At 35.7% G+C, this 18773-nt stretch overlaps 1 protein-coding gene across 1 annotated transcript in view; it reads right to left on the reverse strand.

The window, feature by feature from the left end:
* Positions 1-5037: 5037 nt before the first annotated feature.
* The window catches only part of SLC41A2 (solute carrier family 41 member 2), a 45433-nt gene continuing 31697 nt past the window's right edge, over positions 5038-18773 (reverse strand). The window contains exons 9-11 of the mRNA XM_027890460.1: positions 16023-16154; positions 14825-14973; positions 5038-7260 (exon numbers count right to left, since the gene is read on the reverse strand). Coding sequence (XP_027746261.1) covers positions 7075-7260; positions 14825-14973; positions 16023-16154 — 467 coding nt within the window. The 3' untranslated portion in view covers positions 5038-7074. The remainder of the gene's footprint in view (positions 7261-14824; positions 14974-16022; positions 16155-18773) is intronic.

The following is an 18773-nucleotide window of genomic DNA, read 5'->3' on the forward strand; positions in this document are numbered from 1 at the left end:
AAAAAAAAAAAAAAAAATCAGACAACTGAAAATGAGCTTTCGCTGAACACCTCAATTCCATAATATATCAGAAAAGTGGATGCAATGTTGTTAGAGCTGAGTGAGAATCGACAACCAGAACGGCGAAGTCATTGGTTTTGTCTCATGTTGTGAGAGGATTCCTACGGTAACTGTGCTTCCTGTAACCAGTGCTAAAAATGTTTGTTTCTCTTAGTGCCAGTCTAAAATCCGTAAAAGTTCCAGAGGTATGTGTGCATTAATCAGTGCTTTAAGTGCAGCTTCTGTATCTATTAAACATTCATGTAACACAATAATTTAAAGTCAGAAGGACTTCGAAATATTTACAGGTTTCAATAAACGTTTAAAATGCAGTTTTTGTAGCAAACAACAGAACTGGACTTCCTTTGAACTGATGGACATTGCTGCATCTTCCTGTGTCTCTAATAAGACATGGAAATAAGGAGAACAGGGATGGCAGAGCTATCAGGAAGCTCCCATCCCACACAAAGTCAGCAAAGGCGAAGCTAAGCAGTTGGTTGAGACACTTTGCACGGTACAGAGCAGTGGCTCACGGAGCAGAGAGGAACAAGATCAGTAAATACCTTGGAAGGGGTAGAGGAACAGTTCCATGGATAGCTTTTCTTTACCAACTTTCAGTCAAGTCTTACTATGTGCCAGCAACACCGTGGGTGTCTCAGTGTCGGCTCTTCCAGCTATAGAGCCACTGGGGTGAAAACCCCACAGAGCCAGCACTGCATATTCAGCACTGTGCCAATGCCATAGGCTGTTTAATGCCAAGACTATAAAGTCAGGCTCAAAGCAAGGGATTTATTCTCTATAAGGGACAAATGTAGTCACAGCTCACGTCAGTCTCATGTGCAGGGGCACATAATCAGACATGGTGTCTAACAGAGACAAGTTTCTTGATCTTGGTAACCTTACAGTGATTTTAAAGTTTTTTTAAAAAAATGAAGCAGCTTTGTAGTGCAGCAATAGAGCAAAGGCCAGATGGAAATGAAACCTGAGAATGAGAATGTCATTTTGTATCTGAATTCACAGCATTTTAGATCTTACATTTTGCACAAATGACATGCAGGGTTTTTTAAGTTTTCGGTTGTTTTTTTTTTTCAAAGTCCTTTCTGTCTTTTGTTACATAGGGGGACCACAGTCCCATACATTACACTACCACACTGCTTAGTGGCCTTAATGGATTGGGTCTGAACACAATGGCAATAGCAAAGCATTAAGATTAAATGACTGAAACAGAAAGAACTTCATGTATTAGAAAAATACAGAGCTTGCTTAGGTCTCCAAATAATTCACACTTTTGTTCAGAAAATGGTACCTGAGCTGATCTCAGTTACCTAAATGGGGTCAAGGTTAACAAGTTCACTTGGACTTTGGAAATGCTCCAAACTCCAGAAATACTCACCTATTTTAAGTGAACGCTACCATTCATGTCCCAACAACTAGAATTAACCAGAAATGTCTAAGTTTTCCTATGTAATGAGTAAAAATTGTTTCAGTCTTCAAAACAATTGAGATGAAATATGTTCTAAAGTTACTCCAGAACCTTGGATACCTTTCATACAAGGTAATGAAAAAATCAGTTTTGCCAGCACAGGGAAAAGCACCTCCTTCAAAAACAAACAGGAAAAAAAAAGGTGCTTTGGATGATCTAAAGCTGACCATAGGATGAGGATTCATAGGAAAGTAGTGGATGCTTGCTTCTCAAGTATAAACTGAGTATTATTGCTCATAATTTTTGAAATACCATTTAGAATGTAAGATTTATTAAAATGCTCTTCTACTGTAGATGGAACATGGCAACGATTCCATTAATCTGAACCAGGAGATGACAGAAAAAAATGAATAAACAGACAAAAATCTTTTTAAGATCCTGTTCATGTTCAACTTAGAACGTAAACCTGAGAACTTAGAGATATTAATTCTTGAGGATCTGTTCAGAAGTCAGTAGTTGTCTACTAATCTAATTCATTCAGGACCCTATTTTACTTGCAAAAAGCAGATTTAAAATTATTCAAGGAAAGCACTTCCTTGACCTCTCAAGACTTTTAGGAACTGTTGAAGAGGAAACAGTCTCCCAAAAGAGCAAGTTGAAGAATGCTAAGTAAAGGAAGAAGCAGATTTCAAGTACAGTTTGGGCTGAGAAATAAAAGCATAAACAGAGGACATGATGAACTACCCTGCATATTAAATAAACAACTAGCAGGACTTGAAATCGAATTAAGTTTCCAGCTGCAGAGAAGGCCAGCCCTGACAATGCTGTATGACTCCTGCTCTTGGATACTCATCCAGAATATGGCAATCTTGTGTATTTGCTAAGTATATTGGTTCTCAGCTTTAATCATGAATTATTCATGTCTGGCTAATACCAGATTCCCTGGAGTATTCATGCACAGCATGCATGATGATCAAATTTTCATTGAATTTAACAGAAAGACTTTTCTTTAGGACTATCAGAATGAGGCTTTAATGACAAAACACAGCTCCTTCCTAGTTCTTCCCCCCAACTAGATATACAAAAAGCTGATTTTTAAACTTTGAGTACATATGGGAAAACGATAATCCAAAAGATTGCTGAGCCACAGGTTGGCATGATTAGAGAACACAATCAAAACAATGTGTGGTATCACAAAAAATCTAGCCAGAAATAAAAGAAAAATCCTACTAAGAAACTTCACAATGCTTTCAAATCCTTGGGTACAGTTTATGAACATTATCTTACTTTTTTTTAAGCAGGTTATAATTCAATTACTCTATTCTTTGCCAATTTCTGCACCTCTAAAGAGACTACCTCATTCGCAATAGCAGTTTTACCATTACAATAATAATAAGGAATTTCAAACACTTCATTTCACAGAATGCTTATATTACTGTTTCCTGATGTGTATTCTAGGCTATTCTTGGACTTAAGAGAGCTTTTTGTGATGCTCAGAACTGAAGTGAAATAGCGAATCCATTAAAAAGATGATAGGTCTTATTTTGAATCCTGCAAAATATTCTGAATTCACAAAGCCTTAATCCTCGTGCCGTTCTGATCTTTGCATAAGAAAAGTCTAATTTTGTTTGCAAATTGTAAAAAGGAGTGAAATTAATTTAATGCTCACCAGTTTCTCATCAACATTCTAAACATCCCAGTGAAATTAATATATTAAACATGGGAGTGGAAGAGAATATTGCCAATTTAAACATCACAGAATAAGACAAGGTGTATACTGATGTTATAAAAATATTGATCTACATATGTTAAAAGAAGAATCCTCCCCTATATCAAACAGCATACTAAAGCTGTGGAACTATCCCAGCTATATAGTCACTCTAAAAAGAAGCTGGAGTCATTCAGGCATTCATTCAGAATGCAAACATCATTTCAAAGCATTACACAGAAAAACAAAACTCCTACAGTATGGAACACCGCTGACTCCAACTTTTAAAGCTGCATTTGGTTGTACTCTGCAGATGAGATTATATACATGCTCATAGAGCAATTGAGATGGTCACAAAGTCCTCCAGAATGGAAAATGATACACATTTCAAATAACTTCTACTTACCCTAGAAATATTTCTGAAGTAGAGGAAAAAAACCCAGCAGACAGTAAGAATGGCCAAACAAGAGAACTCCAAGAGTTAATCAGCATCAGATTACAGACAGTAACTTGTAAGGCAAAGGAACTGGAGCTTTTGGCTGGTCCAGGTCATCAGCAGATTGAAAATCTGTACAAGAAGTTGCAAAAGGAGCTTTAAGGTGACCCACAGTTTAAATGAGGTCAATGAGCTGATATAAGCACAAATCAAAGAAAGTGCTCCATGTTGACACAAATAGATGTGAATCAGCCATAGCCCTAATTAGGCAGGACATTATAAAGGAAAGTTTGAAAGAATGGTCTAGCAGGTGGAGGGGAGGAAAACAATGGATTTTAACCCCGAGAGTCATCATTTTATCTGCAAGATTATAAAATATGGCTGCTTTGATAACAAGACACAGAATAACATTTCAGGATGCCTCTTTCAATTGTACAAAATGTCAAAATAACATTACAGTTTGTCCCTTTCGATGTACAAAAAGCACACAATTTGTCTCTGACAGAATTTCTAGTAACATCTCTTACCCACACACAGAGTGAAATAATTCACTCTTACTGAGCTGTGTTTAAAAAATCAAGTTGGTGGAATACTGTGAAAAGGTTGACTTGGCTAGAGTTAAAATTGATTTAGAGAGTACAGTTTTTGAGCACTTCACAAAATTCTCTTTTATCCAAGTACTCTTTGGTGCCATCTCCTATATTATCCTCATAGCTGGAATACTACTCCCCCTAGAAGTCAGTGGTAAAAGCTTTTTGCCTTCAGAACACAAGGTAGCAGAGTTTGCAAACCCTGTAAGTTTCTAAAATGCTCCTTCCACATAGGAATCAAGCCCACATCATAGATTATTTATTAACATCTTGTTCTTCCAGATGTCAAGGGTCTCCCTGTTTTACCAGTGTCATACTTCTTTCCTCACTCAAGCTGCTCTTTAATCATATTTAAGAGCATTCTTTTTTTTCCCCACTCACTTCCACCATTCCCCGAAGTATCTCTTTTTACACCTCTTCCCCAAGTCCTTTCAACACGAGTTATATTTTTCTTCCCTTCCCGAGAAACAAGTTTGGCTGTGCCTTTGGATTCTTTTCTCCAAATAACTTCCTTCTGTTTGCTCCTGCCTCTCATAATGAATGCTGTGTGAAAGTTTGCACCTTTTTCTTTCCCACAATATGGGTTTTGCTCTCTCAGCCATGCAATGAACTTTCCCCTTTACACTTTTCCATCACTTATTGTTTCTGAGACCAGATTATTCCAGTCTGTCAATATATTTCCCTTTTTCAAATTTTACTGAATTTGACCCATGTAACATTTCTACCCCAGTCCGGGGATCTAAACACTCACACATTTGTCAGCAAACTGTACCAATAGTTGCCTATTTACTGGTTAAATATTTAAAACACTAAAGATACTGCCATGACACATCAGATAAGCACAAATTACAAGTATCTCAAGAAATTTTAATTTTTAAGAATCCTGCAATTCATTTAAAAACGACCTTAAAATCCAGTAACTAATAAGTGCCTGAAATATCAGTTTAGTTGATTCAGATGGCAGTTCTAACAGAAGTAAAAAAATTTGCATCTACATCTGCATCAAAAATAAATATACATTATTGAAAAAAAATTAAAAATGAGTTACATCTATTCCACTTAAACTATTTAATAGGAGTATTTCCCGCAATGCTGCAGACAAGGAACTATTTTAAATAACATTAATACAAACTAAGAAAAGTCAGAGAACCTGAAGTTAGAAAGATTTCATCTTTCTCTCAAATAATAGACATAATACATATGATTCATTCAAACAACTATATTATCATAACTGTCAGAAAAAGCTTAAATAAGAGTGTTTAAATGAGGAAGCTAAAATCCAGGCATCTAAATCCACGTGTAGGCACTGAATAGCTGGTTTAATTTTCAAAGTTGCAAACACTCTGAACTTCTGAAGAGTTTAAGGTGACCAACACCTATAGAAGTCCTATTAGCTGTTACCAACACAATCTACTCATCTGAGTAGGTCCATCAAATTAAAAAGGATTTGTATGTATAAAGCACATGACTATAGGATTAAAACATATTCTGATATATGGATTTAGTCATCTTATTTAAATATCAAAATTTAAAACTTTCAGCCACAACATTTAAAATATGATTTGTTTATTTAATTATGCATTTAGGATTTATGCTATAGTCTTGAAAAACATATGCTGTGAGGAACTCACACTAGATTTTAAAACAGAGCAATTAGTACCTTTTATTTCAAAGTGGCAACCAAAGTTGTCATGATCAATGTATTATTTGAAATATTGAGGTCTACAAATAAGAGAAATCCTTCAGAAACTGCATTTTCCTCATTGGCCATATTACCTCCACAGTTTGAAAGCAGATCCCCTGTTAGCAGAGATTTCTGCTTAGAAATGGATGATAAAGCTCTGGAATTTGAGAAGTCCATGTAACTTCCTAAGTGCCTAAAAAAGAAACTTCATCTTTTATACCTCAAGTTTTAAGCAGGGATCAGTATTTACAGTTAAATCAACACCTCTAAATACTTCATTAAAATCAGAATACTGGCCATCACAACACCATTATTATCAGTTAGTTAAACATCTTTTCAGCTGCTAAATGAACATACACTTTCCCACAGAAGTTTTAATCATTCACCCATTATTATTGGTCAGGTCAGTGTCACATTATTTGTCTTTACTATTTTCTTGTTCTAATAAATCACAATAGCAGAATAATTAGATTGCTCTTTTTAGCACAAAAAGAAAGGGCTCAGCCCTGTAGACACTTTTCAAGTGCCTAATTTTATAAATGCTGACGGTCATATCAGTATACAAAAAATAAAGCTTGTGACAACATGTGTGGACAATCAGGGTTCTAATCACCATAACAGTCATTCTTGACATCCAGTCTCCAATGGTCAGAGAGCTACAGCACTGAAATTGCAAGATAAGAATATATCAACTATTCAGGTAATGTCTATGAAATTCAATTAATCTGAGGTCTACCCTGCCACTTCTGGGGCAAAATGAAAAAATATTTCCACTTTTTCCCTGGGAGGGAAAGTCAAGGCAAAACACTGACTAAGTCTTACCCTCTTCTTTGTCACCAGTGAATGAGAAATCAGAGATTGTTCTGGTTCACAATACAGGTAAGGAACTGTTCTTTTAAAAGACTGTATCTTTTAAAAATTTAAAACTTGATAAAGGATTGATCTGCCCTCATTGTATCTACTCAGATATCATCAACTACCAGCAATTCACCTTGGTTCTGGAATACAGGTTTGAAGTACCCTAGTTCCATCCATGTTTTTAAACGCAAACCAAACTAAATTCATTAAGGCTGTTTTGTGTCTGTGTCAACTGGATTTACTTAGACCAAACAGAACAGTCACTCTGAAGACCTTCAAGTGGAGTGATCAGTCTTGTCAATATTTCAGAAAGAGTCATTGCATCCATTGGAATAATTAGTCACCAACATCACCATCTCTGTCACCTATGAGCCACAGAAAATGAAAACCTATGGCTAGTAAGGCAGTTCCAAGCAGATCTCCCAGTGCAGTAAGGTAAGGGATAGAAAAACTGTCAGGATCTTTTCCTTTTTTCCAGAAGTGGTGCACCATCCAGTCAGCAATCCATAACAAAGTAAACACCTACATAACACCAAACAAACAAAATCTGTATTATTATCACATAAGTTACAGCGAAAGGAAGTCAACAGCAAACATTATTTTCTCCTTACTACACAGAACTACTGTATGCAATTGCTCTGGAAAAAATGTAAGTAATTAATATAAATGAATTTCAGACTCAAACTCTCCACAACTAGAGAGAGGGACACTTAGCCAACTTCTCTCAGTCAATCACATGCACAGCTGGAAGGAACATACAAATTACTGGCAGCATTCTTCACCCATTCTATGCTTGAGGACTTCTGAAAAATGGAAAGGAAAAGCAAAGTCCAACCACACACACAACTGCACTGCTCACATAACACATCGTTCGGTACAGAGAGAGCCTAAGTGAGGCTCTGAGTTCATTCAGAACAGAATCATGTTGCCCCATGTGAATACACTCAACCCAGGTTAACTCCTGTTTCCACAGATGTAGCACTGACCTGAAATCAGATGTGATCTAAAGAATATCAGGTCAAATTAAGAACAGTTTCTTCTGGGTTGTATGAACTGCAAAAATGGCCTAGAACCTGCTTTTATGCCTGAAATACCATTTTCAACCCCTCTGTAATAAAGCACACCTGCAATATATATTATGAAATTGTCACTCCAGGCTGAATTTGTCCCAAAGTAAAAGACTGCATTCCCAACTGTGAATGTCTGAACATTTGAGAAGCTTGATCTTAATACCAAAGGTATGCATAATCATTAATCCAATTTTAAAAAAGAATCCTTTAATGTTGCACAGCTGTATGATAAGAGATTCTGGTTCAATGGAATCATGTGGTGTGGCATGGCACAAGATGAATGGAGAAAGGACCACTAACTGAGTTCCATTTCTTCTTGTATCTTCTAAGGAGCTGCTTAAGATGAAATAAACACTGTACTTTATGTATTTTTAAACAGATCTTTAAGAAAAGTAAACTTAAGAGAGTTACTCCTATAATCCATTTTTTAAGAACTCCACTATGTACATTTAAAGAAATATGCAGCATCAGAAGTAATAAAAAGTATAACTTTATATTTTATTTAGTAAATAATCACTGGTGTCAAAAGTGTATATATAAAGTATATATATAAATATAGACACTCACTTATTGATAAGATGCTGCAAGACACTTCTCCATAATAAATACAGCAAAATGAATGTCATACTAAAAATTGTGTTGAAAAAGTTTCTCAATTGATCTTTGCTTTGCAGAAGTGAATGTTAAAATACAAGCCTGAATTTCTAATTAAAAAAAAAGAAAAAAAAATGAAAAGGAGGAGTATTTGCTTAATGAAAAATGCATGGCTTATTTATATAAATGTATCTTCTGAAAAGGGAACTCTGTAGTCTAAGCTAATTATGCAAGTCCTAGGTGCGCTGACTGGAATCCAAACAAATATATTTAAAACAGATGTTTTCTTTGGAAGACTATCAGATTCTCTAAGTCAGCTCCTTCTTCTTACAGAGACAAAAAGAGGCCTGTTTACAAAAGATCCTGTACATTAACATCTCCTACACGATGTGCACAGAAGACCCTGTAGCGCCCCACATCAACAATAGTTCCCCATGTTCCATTAGGAGATGAGAGCATTCATTCCAAGGAAAATACACACTGCATATATATAACACAACCAATTAGACATAACATACACAGTAAAATTTGGATGACAGGATACACTTTTGACTCTTAAAACGTGAATATCATTCATTTGTCTATATGTTTTCCACCCTAAAATAACCGACTCAGTTTCCAAACTACCCGTTTTTCGCAAAAGTCTAAGTTTTTGTGAACCATCCCAAGTAATTCTTTGTGCTGCATTAACCTACGGGTGCACAACAAGTAACGTGAATTATAACACGTCTGGCTTCTATAAGTAATAGGAAAAGGTTATAGCATACTATATTAACTGATGCTTATAACAATATATGATGGAAATTGGGACATTTTGCTTACAGAATATGTTATGAGGATGAAGCTCATAAGCCTTTAATTGTGTGAAGGAATAACACTATCATCCACCATGCATTTGCATGGCTAGGAACCCACTAACTTTTAAGAATTACAGGGCTTGGTCTTGGAAATTGTTATTTATTTGGCCACATTAGTTTGAGACACATTTAATCATTGTGACTTAAATCTTCAATAAGATTTTGCTGTTAAGAACACTTTTAAGAGGGGGCAATAAGAGTAATCAACTATTATTTTGGGGGGGGGAAAAAAGAAAGACCCTACTACGAGTTTGCTGAATTTTTGAAAGACAGTCATGAATTTAAAATCATTTCACAAAGATCTGACAGAAAAAAAAGATCTGACAGACCTGATACAAAAAAAAAAAAAAAGGAAGAAAAATTATTAAAAAGACATTAAAAGACACAACATTTTCTGAGATTTATTTATCAGTGATGGATACTTATGTCAGCAAAATAACGCAGATGGCACAGCACTATGAGTACTGTGTACTTCTGCCCTGCACTCTTGCTATGAAGAAGAAAGCCTTCCTACTTCCAACTGGAAACCAGCTGGTTTTGAGGGAAAAAAAAAAGGGACCAACATCACAGAAAAGCCTACAAAGACAGTACAAAAATGTACTGTTTAGTATGAAAGCTGAAGAAAAGTGATAAGAAAAGCTTAAAATACATGAAGAACTTGTTCAAGATGTGAGCTAAAATTACTTAATATACAGAGAAAGAGAATAATTAAGTGTTCATGCTATATTATTATTCCTCTGGGGAAAAAAATCACAATCAAAATCGAGGAAAATGAAACAAAAGACATGATCAGATTTAGACTGCATTTCTAAAATGACCCTTTGGTCACATTGTCAAAACAAGTCCTCAGAAGACAGAAGCAGCAGAATACAGCAATAAGATGGAGGAAAAGAGCTAGAGCGAATTCTTTATCAAATACCAATGATGAAGAATCTAAAAATAAGTATCTGTATTATTTTCTACAACAAAGAACAGCAATAAAGAGTAATTCTCGATATTGAACTTTCTGATGCAAATTATGAATTATCAAATTGAAACTGCAACTGCAGATGAATGCTTAAATATGAGTGAGCTTCACCATTTAAAGTTCAAATTTTATGACTGCACAACTAGAAATGGATACACACTGCAAAGCAGGAGTTTTTTCCCTTCATTATTGTGCACAAAATTTATTTTCATTCTTTGCATGTCTTTAGATACAATAACAAAATTAGGTAAGGAAAGTTATTTTTGATCTTTTTCATGTAGCATATCTGCATTTTCTCACGGAATTTATTTCTTATGATTCCTGAAATGGGAAAAGAATTAAATTCTATTATTTAAAATAAAGATACACAACTTCTTCCAAACATTCTTACTACTGTCTAAGCTTCCTATAGCCAAATTAATAAGTTGCAGGATGCTATAATATTTTTATTGCTTCTTTGATCTGGCATGTCCATATTTTCTCAGTGACTGCATGTCAAATTCACAGTGATAAAAGTGTAACATTCAAATGCATAACATTTGTAAAGCAGATTAGAATCATTCACCTTTATATTGGTTTATACATTAGTTTCTGTGATGAATGAATTCCAATACCAAACTGGAAAATTAAAATTTAGGTCATATAATTTCATATGCTTTTCCAGATGGGCATTATAATGATACAACTATAAGTTTAGAATGTAGAACAAAGACCTTTTAGCAGTTTATTTAGCATGCCTTAGACAGGATACCTTGCCTGTTGTTAGTACTGCTGATTTCACCTTAAATTGTTTCCATGTGAAGATGCATTACAAAATAGTTGCATTCTGTTACTTTAGACAGGAAACACAGATGCAAATAAACCGAGGTAACCTCTTTTCAAATGTAGTTTGTCTCCTTTACTCTCAAAATTATATTGGCTCAAAATTCATCTATAACATAATTATGAAAAGATCCTGCAATTACTACATAAGAACTCTTGCCAATCTATGAAATCCAAAGGTAAGTTTATTTATTTGGTTTTTAATTATGAGTAAAAAATTCCAGTTAAGGATCTCTAAAGACTACTGTGTCTTCACTCTGTCACTCTTGCCAGATTTACGGTTTAAGTCTTCTAGTGGTTTTGACCCTACATTAAGTTAATTTTCAAATTATATATATTACATGGCTCCAACTTTAAATGGCTTTTGATGTCTTCATGTGAAATTTAGTAGTAACTGCAAAGTGCCTGTAATTGATCTACACTGAACTTGCTGAGTTTCCATTGCCTACAGACAGAAATCTGTAGTCAGGGAACTCTCAGAGTAGGGTCTATACACGCTTCTCAAAAGCCATTTTTCTCCACTGTTTTCTCAGGTAGCATATCTGGTATGTGTCATGTCCAGGGGAAACAAATCACCATTTCCTCCAAACATATAGAGATTTCCTTCAATGTCTGTCTGCAAAGAAACCACCGAACAGCAAGCTTTTTCTTGCTGCTGTTTGTGTTGTAGTTAAGTGGTATTAGCTCCTCTAAAGGTATCCAAGTGCCCAGACAGCACAGCACAGCACACATTTATATAAAACTAAAACCTCATTGAAGTAAAAACTGAAGTTGTTTCTAAGTCATTCTGATTATACTGATGTAACTTTGTGGGAAGCAACTTTTTTTTCTATTCCACAGTTTGATTCAAATTTTTCAGATTGCCACCTTGATTTCTTTGTAGCTTTGCCAGACACCCTGGTCTGACCACAACAATACTAATTTCAGGCTGTTCCTCAGCTGTCTGAGAAACGAGACATGTAACTCAGGGCAGTAAGTGTTCAGGTATGCTCAGCCTGCATTAGCTGTAGCACAACTCAACGTGTTGTGAGATGTGCATAAGAACTTAGAGCTCAGCCTTCTGAAGGCAAAAATGCTAATGACTTGTTAGGAGCCAGCCCTTTACCACAGACAGCAACCAAGGAGTGGTTGACAACCACATTCACATCCCAATGAATCTGGCAAGTCTGCTTGTCATGCTGCAATGAGAAAGCACTGAATATACAGAGCTGTCCAGATTTGGACTTTATTTTCCACAATTCATGGTCTCTTTAGCAGTTATATGCTCTATCTTTTGGAAGTAACCTTTCCTGTTACAAAAGATTAGTATTTAAAATGTATCAATATTTTGTCTATAAACACAACCTTTCTTATTTCTCTATTATGTACAGTGTATCCCATGAGTTATGTTTCCACATTAAAGAGGCCCATACCATCATCAGAATCCTCACACTAGTGAGAAATCCAAAATATTTTTGAAGTGAGCAGGGAGCCATTATGAGCAGTGCTGAATTCTTGGTTTTCTATTGCCCCAAACAGCCCTGAAGCACTGCAAAAGTGACTTCACAGCTGTACACATCTGACCTTCATGGGGTAAGAAGAATTTTGGAATTACTTATTTGCTCGGTAATAGCTCTGGGAATCTCCTATTGTTTGTTTATTCCCCAAGTCTTAAACATAACTGTGTGTTCAGATTTGGTTAGTAGGTGTGAAAATTCCTTAGAGGGCGTTTTACTGGCTCAGTGAGAACACGAAGAACAGAGGCTGCCTTTGAGTGCAGCGAGCCGAGTGCCAGGACTGACGGCTTGGCAACTCCAGAGCTGCCCTCACTTTCCTGCAGGCTGACAAGACAGGGGATGAAACTTTGCTCAGTGCACAGCCTCATACAGTTAAAAAATACTTGTGCCTTTGTGAGGTGTAAGAGGAGGACTGTTCTCCAATTAATATGATCTTTATTGCTCAAACGCCATATTGTAACTGCGTGCTGTGTACTGGTACATGTTTGTCTGTGACGTGTTCTTGTAAAATTTTCAAGGAAAGAGTATTCCTCTTAAATAGAAGTCGCTCACCAAATCCAAAATACAATTAAAATCATTATACTGGTTTTCACTAAGGTACACTGGCTTGCCCAGATACTGTATGCTGTGTTACGTGAAGTACTCTACACGCTTAGAGGGTATACTTTCCTCGTAACGTTTTTTATTTGTATTTTCCCCTGGTGCTGCCTTGCATAAACACAGAACAGGCTCTTCACTACAGAGTTAATTCAGACCTTTTGAACTCTAGCTTAATAATTTTTGTAAAATGCAGATTAATAGAAATATTTGTGCAGTAAAGGCAAAGGGAATACAGCCTTGGCTTTCAATAGAATGAATTTATAAATTTAACTGAAGAACATTTCAAGTATATGTACTAATTTAATGAAGAAAAACAACTGTACTACTAGAGGTAGGAACATAAAATAAAATAAAATAAAATAAAATAAAATAAAATAAAATAAAATAAAATAAAATAAAATAAGATAAAATACTTCCTGGGTTTTCTTAAGTGTAGAAACCCAAAATTGTTTCATACATAGAGAATCATAAAGAATGAAGATCATAACAGTCTGGCTACTTATCCTACTTGAAAGGATTCAAAAGTTCTTAGAAAAGACAGACAGACAGAACAGCTAGAGTGAAGGAATAGCATCATCTCCTCAGGAAAACACATTATAAAAGAAGCGATAAGGCTGGAAACTAGAAATATTATGTGAGAGGAAAATGAAAAGTAATATATATCTTTTAGTATGACATTCTCATTTTCAAAGGTTGGAATGTTACTGGTGATGTTCTAACAAAAAGGTATAAAATTCTCATATGAATACGTAAGTTTTTGAAAACTTACTCTGTCCTTATTGAAATAGCAGTGTAACAGAGAAATTCAGAACATTAAAAATCATAATTTTGTTAAGAATTCACGGCTGATAATATTGTTTGCATTTTAAAATTAAAGTGGTCACATTTTTAGAAGCAGTAGGTATTTTTAAATTATGGATATTTCAACTACACTTTTACTGTGTAATGTGAACAGTCAATTTTTCGTTTTAAGGTGCAATTAAATATTATAGTTAATTCAGCCATGTTATAGCTAAAAACTAGATGTGGTTTTAATAAAAATATTTAATTTTGTATTAAAGATTTCTCAAAGTGAAATTATTTCACCTTGAGACATTTCTATTTCAAAAGGTATCTTTCAAGAACTGCCCTTGCTGGGTATCAACAGATACAAACAAAGTTTGACAACGAATGCAATTACAATTTCTTGTATAGTGTTTGCTGTCAGACTAATTTAAACTTCAACAAATATTAAGAACACACTGAAGAAGCTGTAACATTCTCATTTACTGGACTATGTTAACTAAAACAGTAACAGGAATCACTTTAGGAGATTTCTTTGAGAGTTTTCCTCAATATATTCATTATTCATAAATGCTACCTTTCTTTCTTTCTATTTCCCCTCTATTTGATTAAAATGATGGGGAGTTTAGATGCAATGGTTCCAAGAATCATGTGAAAGATGCACAACTGGGAAAAAATGCAATCAAGTGTCTTCTGGAAAGAACTCACAATACAGATACACCTGTGTAAGCTGCAGATGTGTGGAGATAATTAGTTACTTCAGAGCTGTGCTGAGAGCCTGTATTAACCCCTATCTCCTCATATCTCATTCATGAGATTTTAGGTATCAGAAAAACATATGGTTTTCTTCAAGCACTTGACTTTACAGAAGCATTTGCAAGCTGTACTTGTTCTTACCTGTAGCAGGGCTGCAAACAAATACACTGCTATGAAGATAGGGGTTAGGGAAGTATGTCCGCTTTTCATTAGGTGGATAGTGTACAAGAAAATCAGGTGTCCAGGAATCACCAAAAGCAGTAGAACTTGGGCTGATTTGTTATTTACCCCTACAATTAAATAAATAAATAAATTTTTAAAAAATTCAAACACAAAAAACAAACAAAGAAACAAAAACCACCACAAACAAACAACAAAAAAACCCCACACCACCAAAACTTGGTTAAGCTCTTCAATTGCTATAACAGATTTTTATTCTTTACAATATAAAAAGAAAATGGTTTTGGAATTCCACAGCATTGACCATGGAACTATGGAACAGCAGGCATTATTTTCCACTAAAAGACTCCTTGAGGAATTTCACAGCTAAGGAAACAGACAACTCGAGTGTCTATCAGAAAAGGTAAGCAGAGCTCCTCCTGAAGAGGGTGCAAACTGTCTGCCTTCATTCTGTGCTCATGTAATACCATCTACATTTTTGGAGCTGCAGTGACCTTCTAAATCTTCCTAAGAAAGACAATCTTTTGGACTCCATATTCAAGACAATCTTTAAAGTACCTTATATTTCTAAAAAGTAAGCCCCCAGTTACCACTTTCAGATCTTTTCCAATTCATTTAATAAATACGAAAGTGTAATATATGGTGTGGACACATCACATTTCACCACAGTTACTACATCATTAGGGAAGTGGGAAATGCAGGGGAGGAATAAGCTGTGAAGCAAGAATCTAGAAAGAAAATGGCAAATTTGAAATGGAAATCAGGGATTTGGCTTAGTAATAATGTTAGTTATAAAGCTTGGTCCTGGCAGGAAATTGGTTTGAACTTCTGGGGTTAAATGACAAAAGTTAGGAGCAAGTAGACAAGCTAAGGAAAGATGAAGGTTGAAATCCTCCTGAGTGGGTATCCAGCATCCTGCCTCATCAGCTCTTATCTGCAAGCCTGGCCAGGGTTACACCCTGCTCCGTGTTCCTCTCTACTTACTGCCTCCTCCAGGAGTTCCTTGAAATTCTCACAGGCAAACAGCTGCAGGGAAAGGAAACTGCCTTTGAACTGCACACAGCCAGCTCAGTGCATTGCCATTTCTCACTGGTTGTAAATCTGGCACACGGGGTAAAAAGGAGACAAGAAACAGCAGTTTCAACTGACTAATCCATACCTGTACCATAATATGTTCTGCATGGGTAATAGCAACCCTTGGCTTCTTCTGGCAGCTCTCCAGGAATGCTGTGTAAATGGAGGTAGGTAGAAATTCTGCTAGCTTGAATAGCTACTAGATTACCACCAATACCTGAAAGGCAAAAGGGAACAAATTAAAAGTTTTCAACTATTTTTTTCCTCTAGTAGGCAGTATTTTTGCAAATTCACTAAATTCCTCTATGTTTACCACAGTACCCTACATACAAAAGGCAAAATGAGAAACTTCCGAATGTGTATTAGCTACAGACAAGCAAACAGCAAGCATTAAAATAAGTCAGAAAACTTGGGCTACAGTATGGTGTATCACTGGGTATTTGAAGATCAGTTTTGAATCACTGCAAGTGCAAAAAATTTCAAACCTTCCAAAAGGTTCAATCTTATGCTTTCTCATAGGTGAAACTCCCTTTTATTGCTCCCTTTTTATTGGAAATCCCTCTTGGAACAACGGAAGTACTGCACAGTTGTGCCCCTGCTGGATTACCTGGCAAATATAAGTAACAAAGGCAGATGCACTCAGTACCACAAGCATAAATGCAGATTTCACACAGAATCACAGGACTGGAAATGACTTCAAGAGTTAATATATTCACTCCCCTGACACAGAGCAGGATTAACTAGAGTCTTCTGTCACTCACTCATAATTCAGGTTGAAAGAACAAGATATGTGTCTGAATAGATGATTTTTAAGAGAATGGTAGTGATGGAGACTCTGCTTTCTTTTTTATAAGGGGCAACGTGCTCAAGTTGCACCAGAAGAGCTTTTTTTCTCAGTAAGAAAAAATTTCTTATAGTTAGAAGAATCATCCACTGCAACAACCACCCCAGGGACATGGTGGAGTCCCTTCACTGGGGGTTTTCAAGATGTGACTGAATGGGGAGGTAGATAATCTCATCTGGGCTCCTTTCCCACAAAAGATTGGACCAGATGACATTCTGAGGTTCCTTCCAATATGGGCTGGTTTATGTTCTATAAATTTTTACTTCAGTGAACAGAAAACTAAACCGAGCTTTTATATCTACATTGCAGAATGCAGTGGCAAGAAGCAAGAGCATAAAATCCTATTATTGTTATTCTATCGTGTTGTCTACTTGCATATCGAGTACATGCTGCTTCTTTCCCCCTCTTCAGATGAACACATCTGAGAAGAAGTAGAAGTAATGCAAATTTTGACCCTGCTTCAGAAGGAGAAAGCCCTTGTTCATCATAGTTGAATTAATTTGTTTATCTAATGCTTAGGGCTCTGTTTGCAGAACAAATATCTCTGGTGACCAGAAGACACTATTTCCCAAATTCTTTTGGTGACTATGGAGTGCTTAGCACAGAGATCTGATACTGAGAACTCAAAGAACTTCTGCCTCACCACTGCTTAAAGACAGCAAAAGGCTGAACCTAAGAAGGAAGTAGGTCTTTTAGGTTACAAGCTTCAGATACAAATCATGACATGCATGTTCCCAGTCAGGAGACAGAGGGGCAAGATATGAACTACCAAAAGGTTGTGTCAGAATTCGCAAAGAAAATTAAAATAATAGTAGCACTTTTTTTTCAGAAAAAGTAGTAAAATAAGGGATTTATCTAAACTACAGAAGAGGTTTAAACAGATTAAAACCAATCTAAGTAGGGTCCAAAGTCTGTCCTTTCACTGAGAATAATAAATTAGAGATTTCTGAGTAACGAGAATAAGGTACAGAAAGAAAGACAAAAATAAAATTAAGTATCAATGCACCTAATTTGGATGGGGATCAGATAATTTCTGTGACTGAATTATAAAAAAGCTGTTATGTAAAACTGCTTCTTAATAGAGCTACAAAGCTGGGGATGGTGCCATATGACTGCAAAATATGAAATAATTTCTGCTAAAAAAGAGGACATAAAGGCAATGTGGGTAATTACAAGCAGGTTAACAACTGCAGTAACTCATATATTCAAAACTATATTGAAACAAAAAACGAATAAACTACTCTTCACTATATCCCTTATAGCACTACAAAAACAAATAAAAGATTGAAGTAAATAGGGCTGTTTTGAGTTTTGTAGCAATGCAACTGCAAACCATGTTGGCACAAACTCCCTTGATTTTTTTAAAAGATTTTCCCCTAGGTAATAACAAAAGAAACTGAGTGAGATGAAAGAATCAGGAAAATGGAAATTTGCCCACTTGAAATGGTGCTTAAAAAAAACTGTCTCGACAACAGAGACGTGGACAAGTCTCTGAAAGAAGGTGTAAGATTGGTTGTCAGTCCTTTGATGGACATTTTGTTCATCACAAATCTTTTCACTTTTTGAAAAGCATTAAATGTGATTCTAAAACAAACTGGCCAGCCACGGAACACTGGTAAAAGGCATTGATACCTGCTCTGCAAAGGAAGCTGATGTGCCAACCAAAACATCCAGTGTGCAGTGTGATTTCAAGAGTAACTAATTACAGCTAAGCTGAACATACACAATCTATTTTTGCTAAATGGAAATGCAATATTTGTATGTTAAGCAAAATTATTTTAAATTTCATTTGTCTGAGTCTCAATAGTTTAGTATTAGTGGTATAATTTTAACTCATACAAGACAGGCAGGTGTAGTGAAGTGTAAGGGCTTCTAAAATCCATACATGCAGTCTCAACCAGCTGACAGTATACTGTGATGGGCAGCAGCAGTGACTCTGTCTTTTATTTCTACCTATTCACCTACCAATTCTCCTAATTATTTTTGAACCTT

This window comes from Empidonax traillii, unplaced genomic scaffold, assembly GCF_003031625.1.
Source record: "Empidonax traillii isolate 1590-97213 ecotype Southwest subspecies unplaced genomic scaffold, ASM303162v1 scaffold289:size826226, whole genome shotgun sequence".
NCBI lineage: Eukaryota > Metazoa > Chordata > Aves > Passeriformes > Tyrannidae > Empidonax > Empidonax traillii.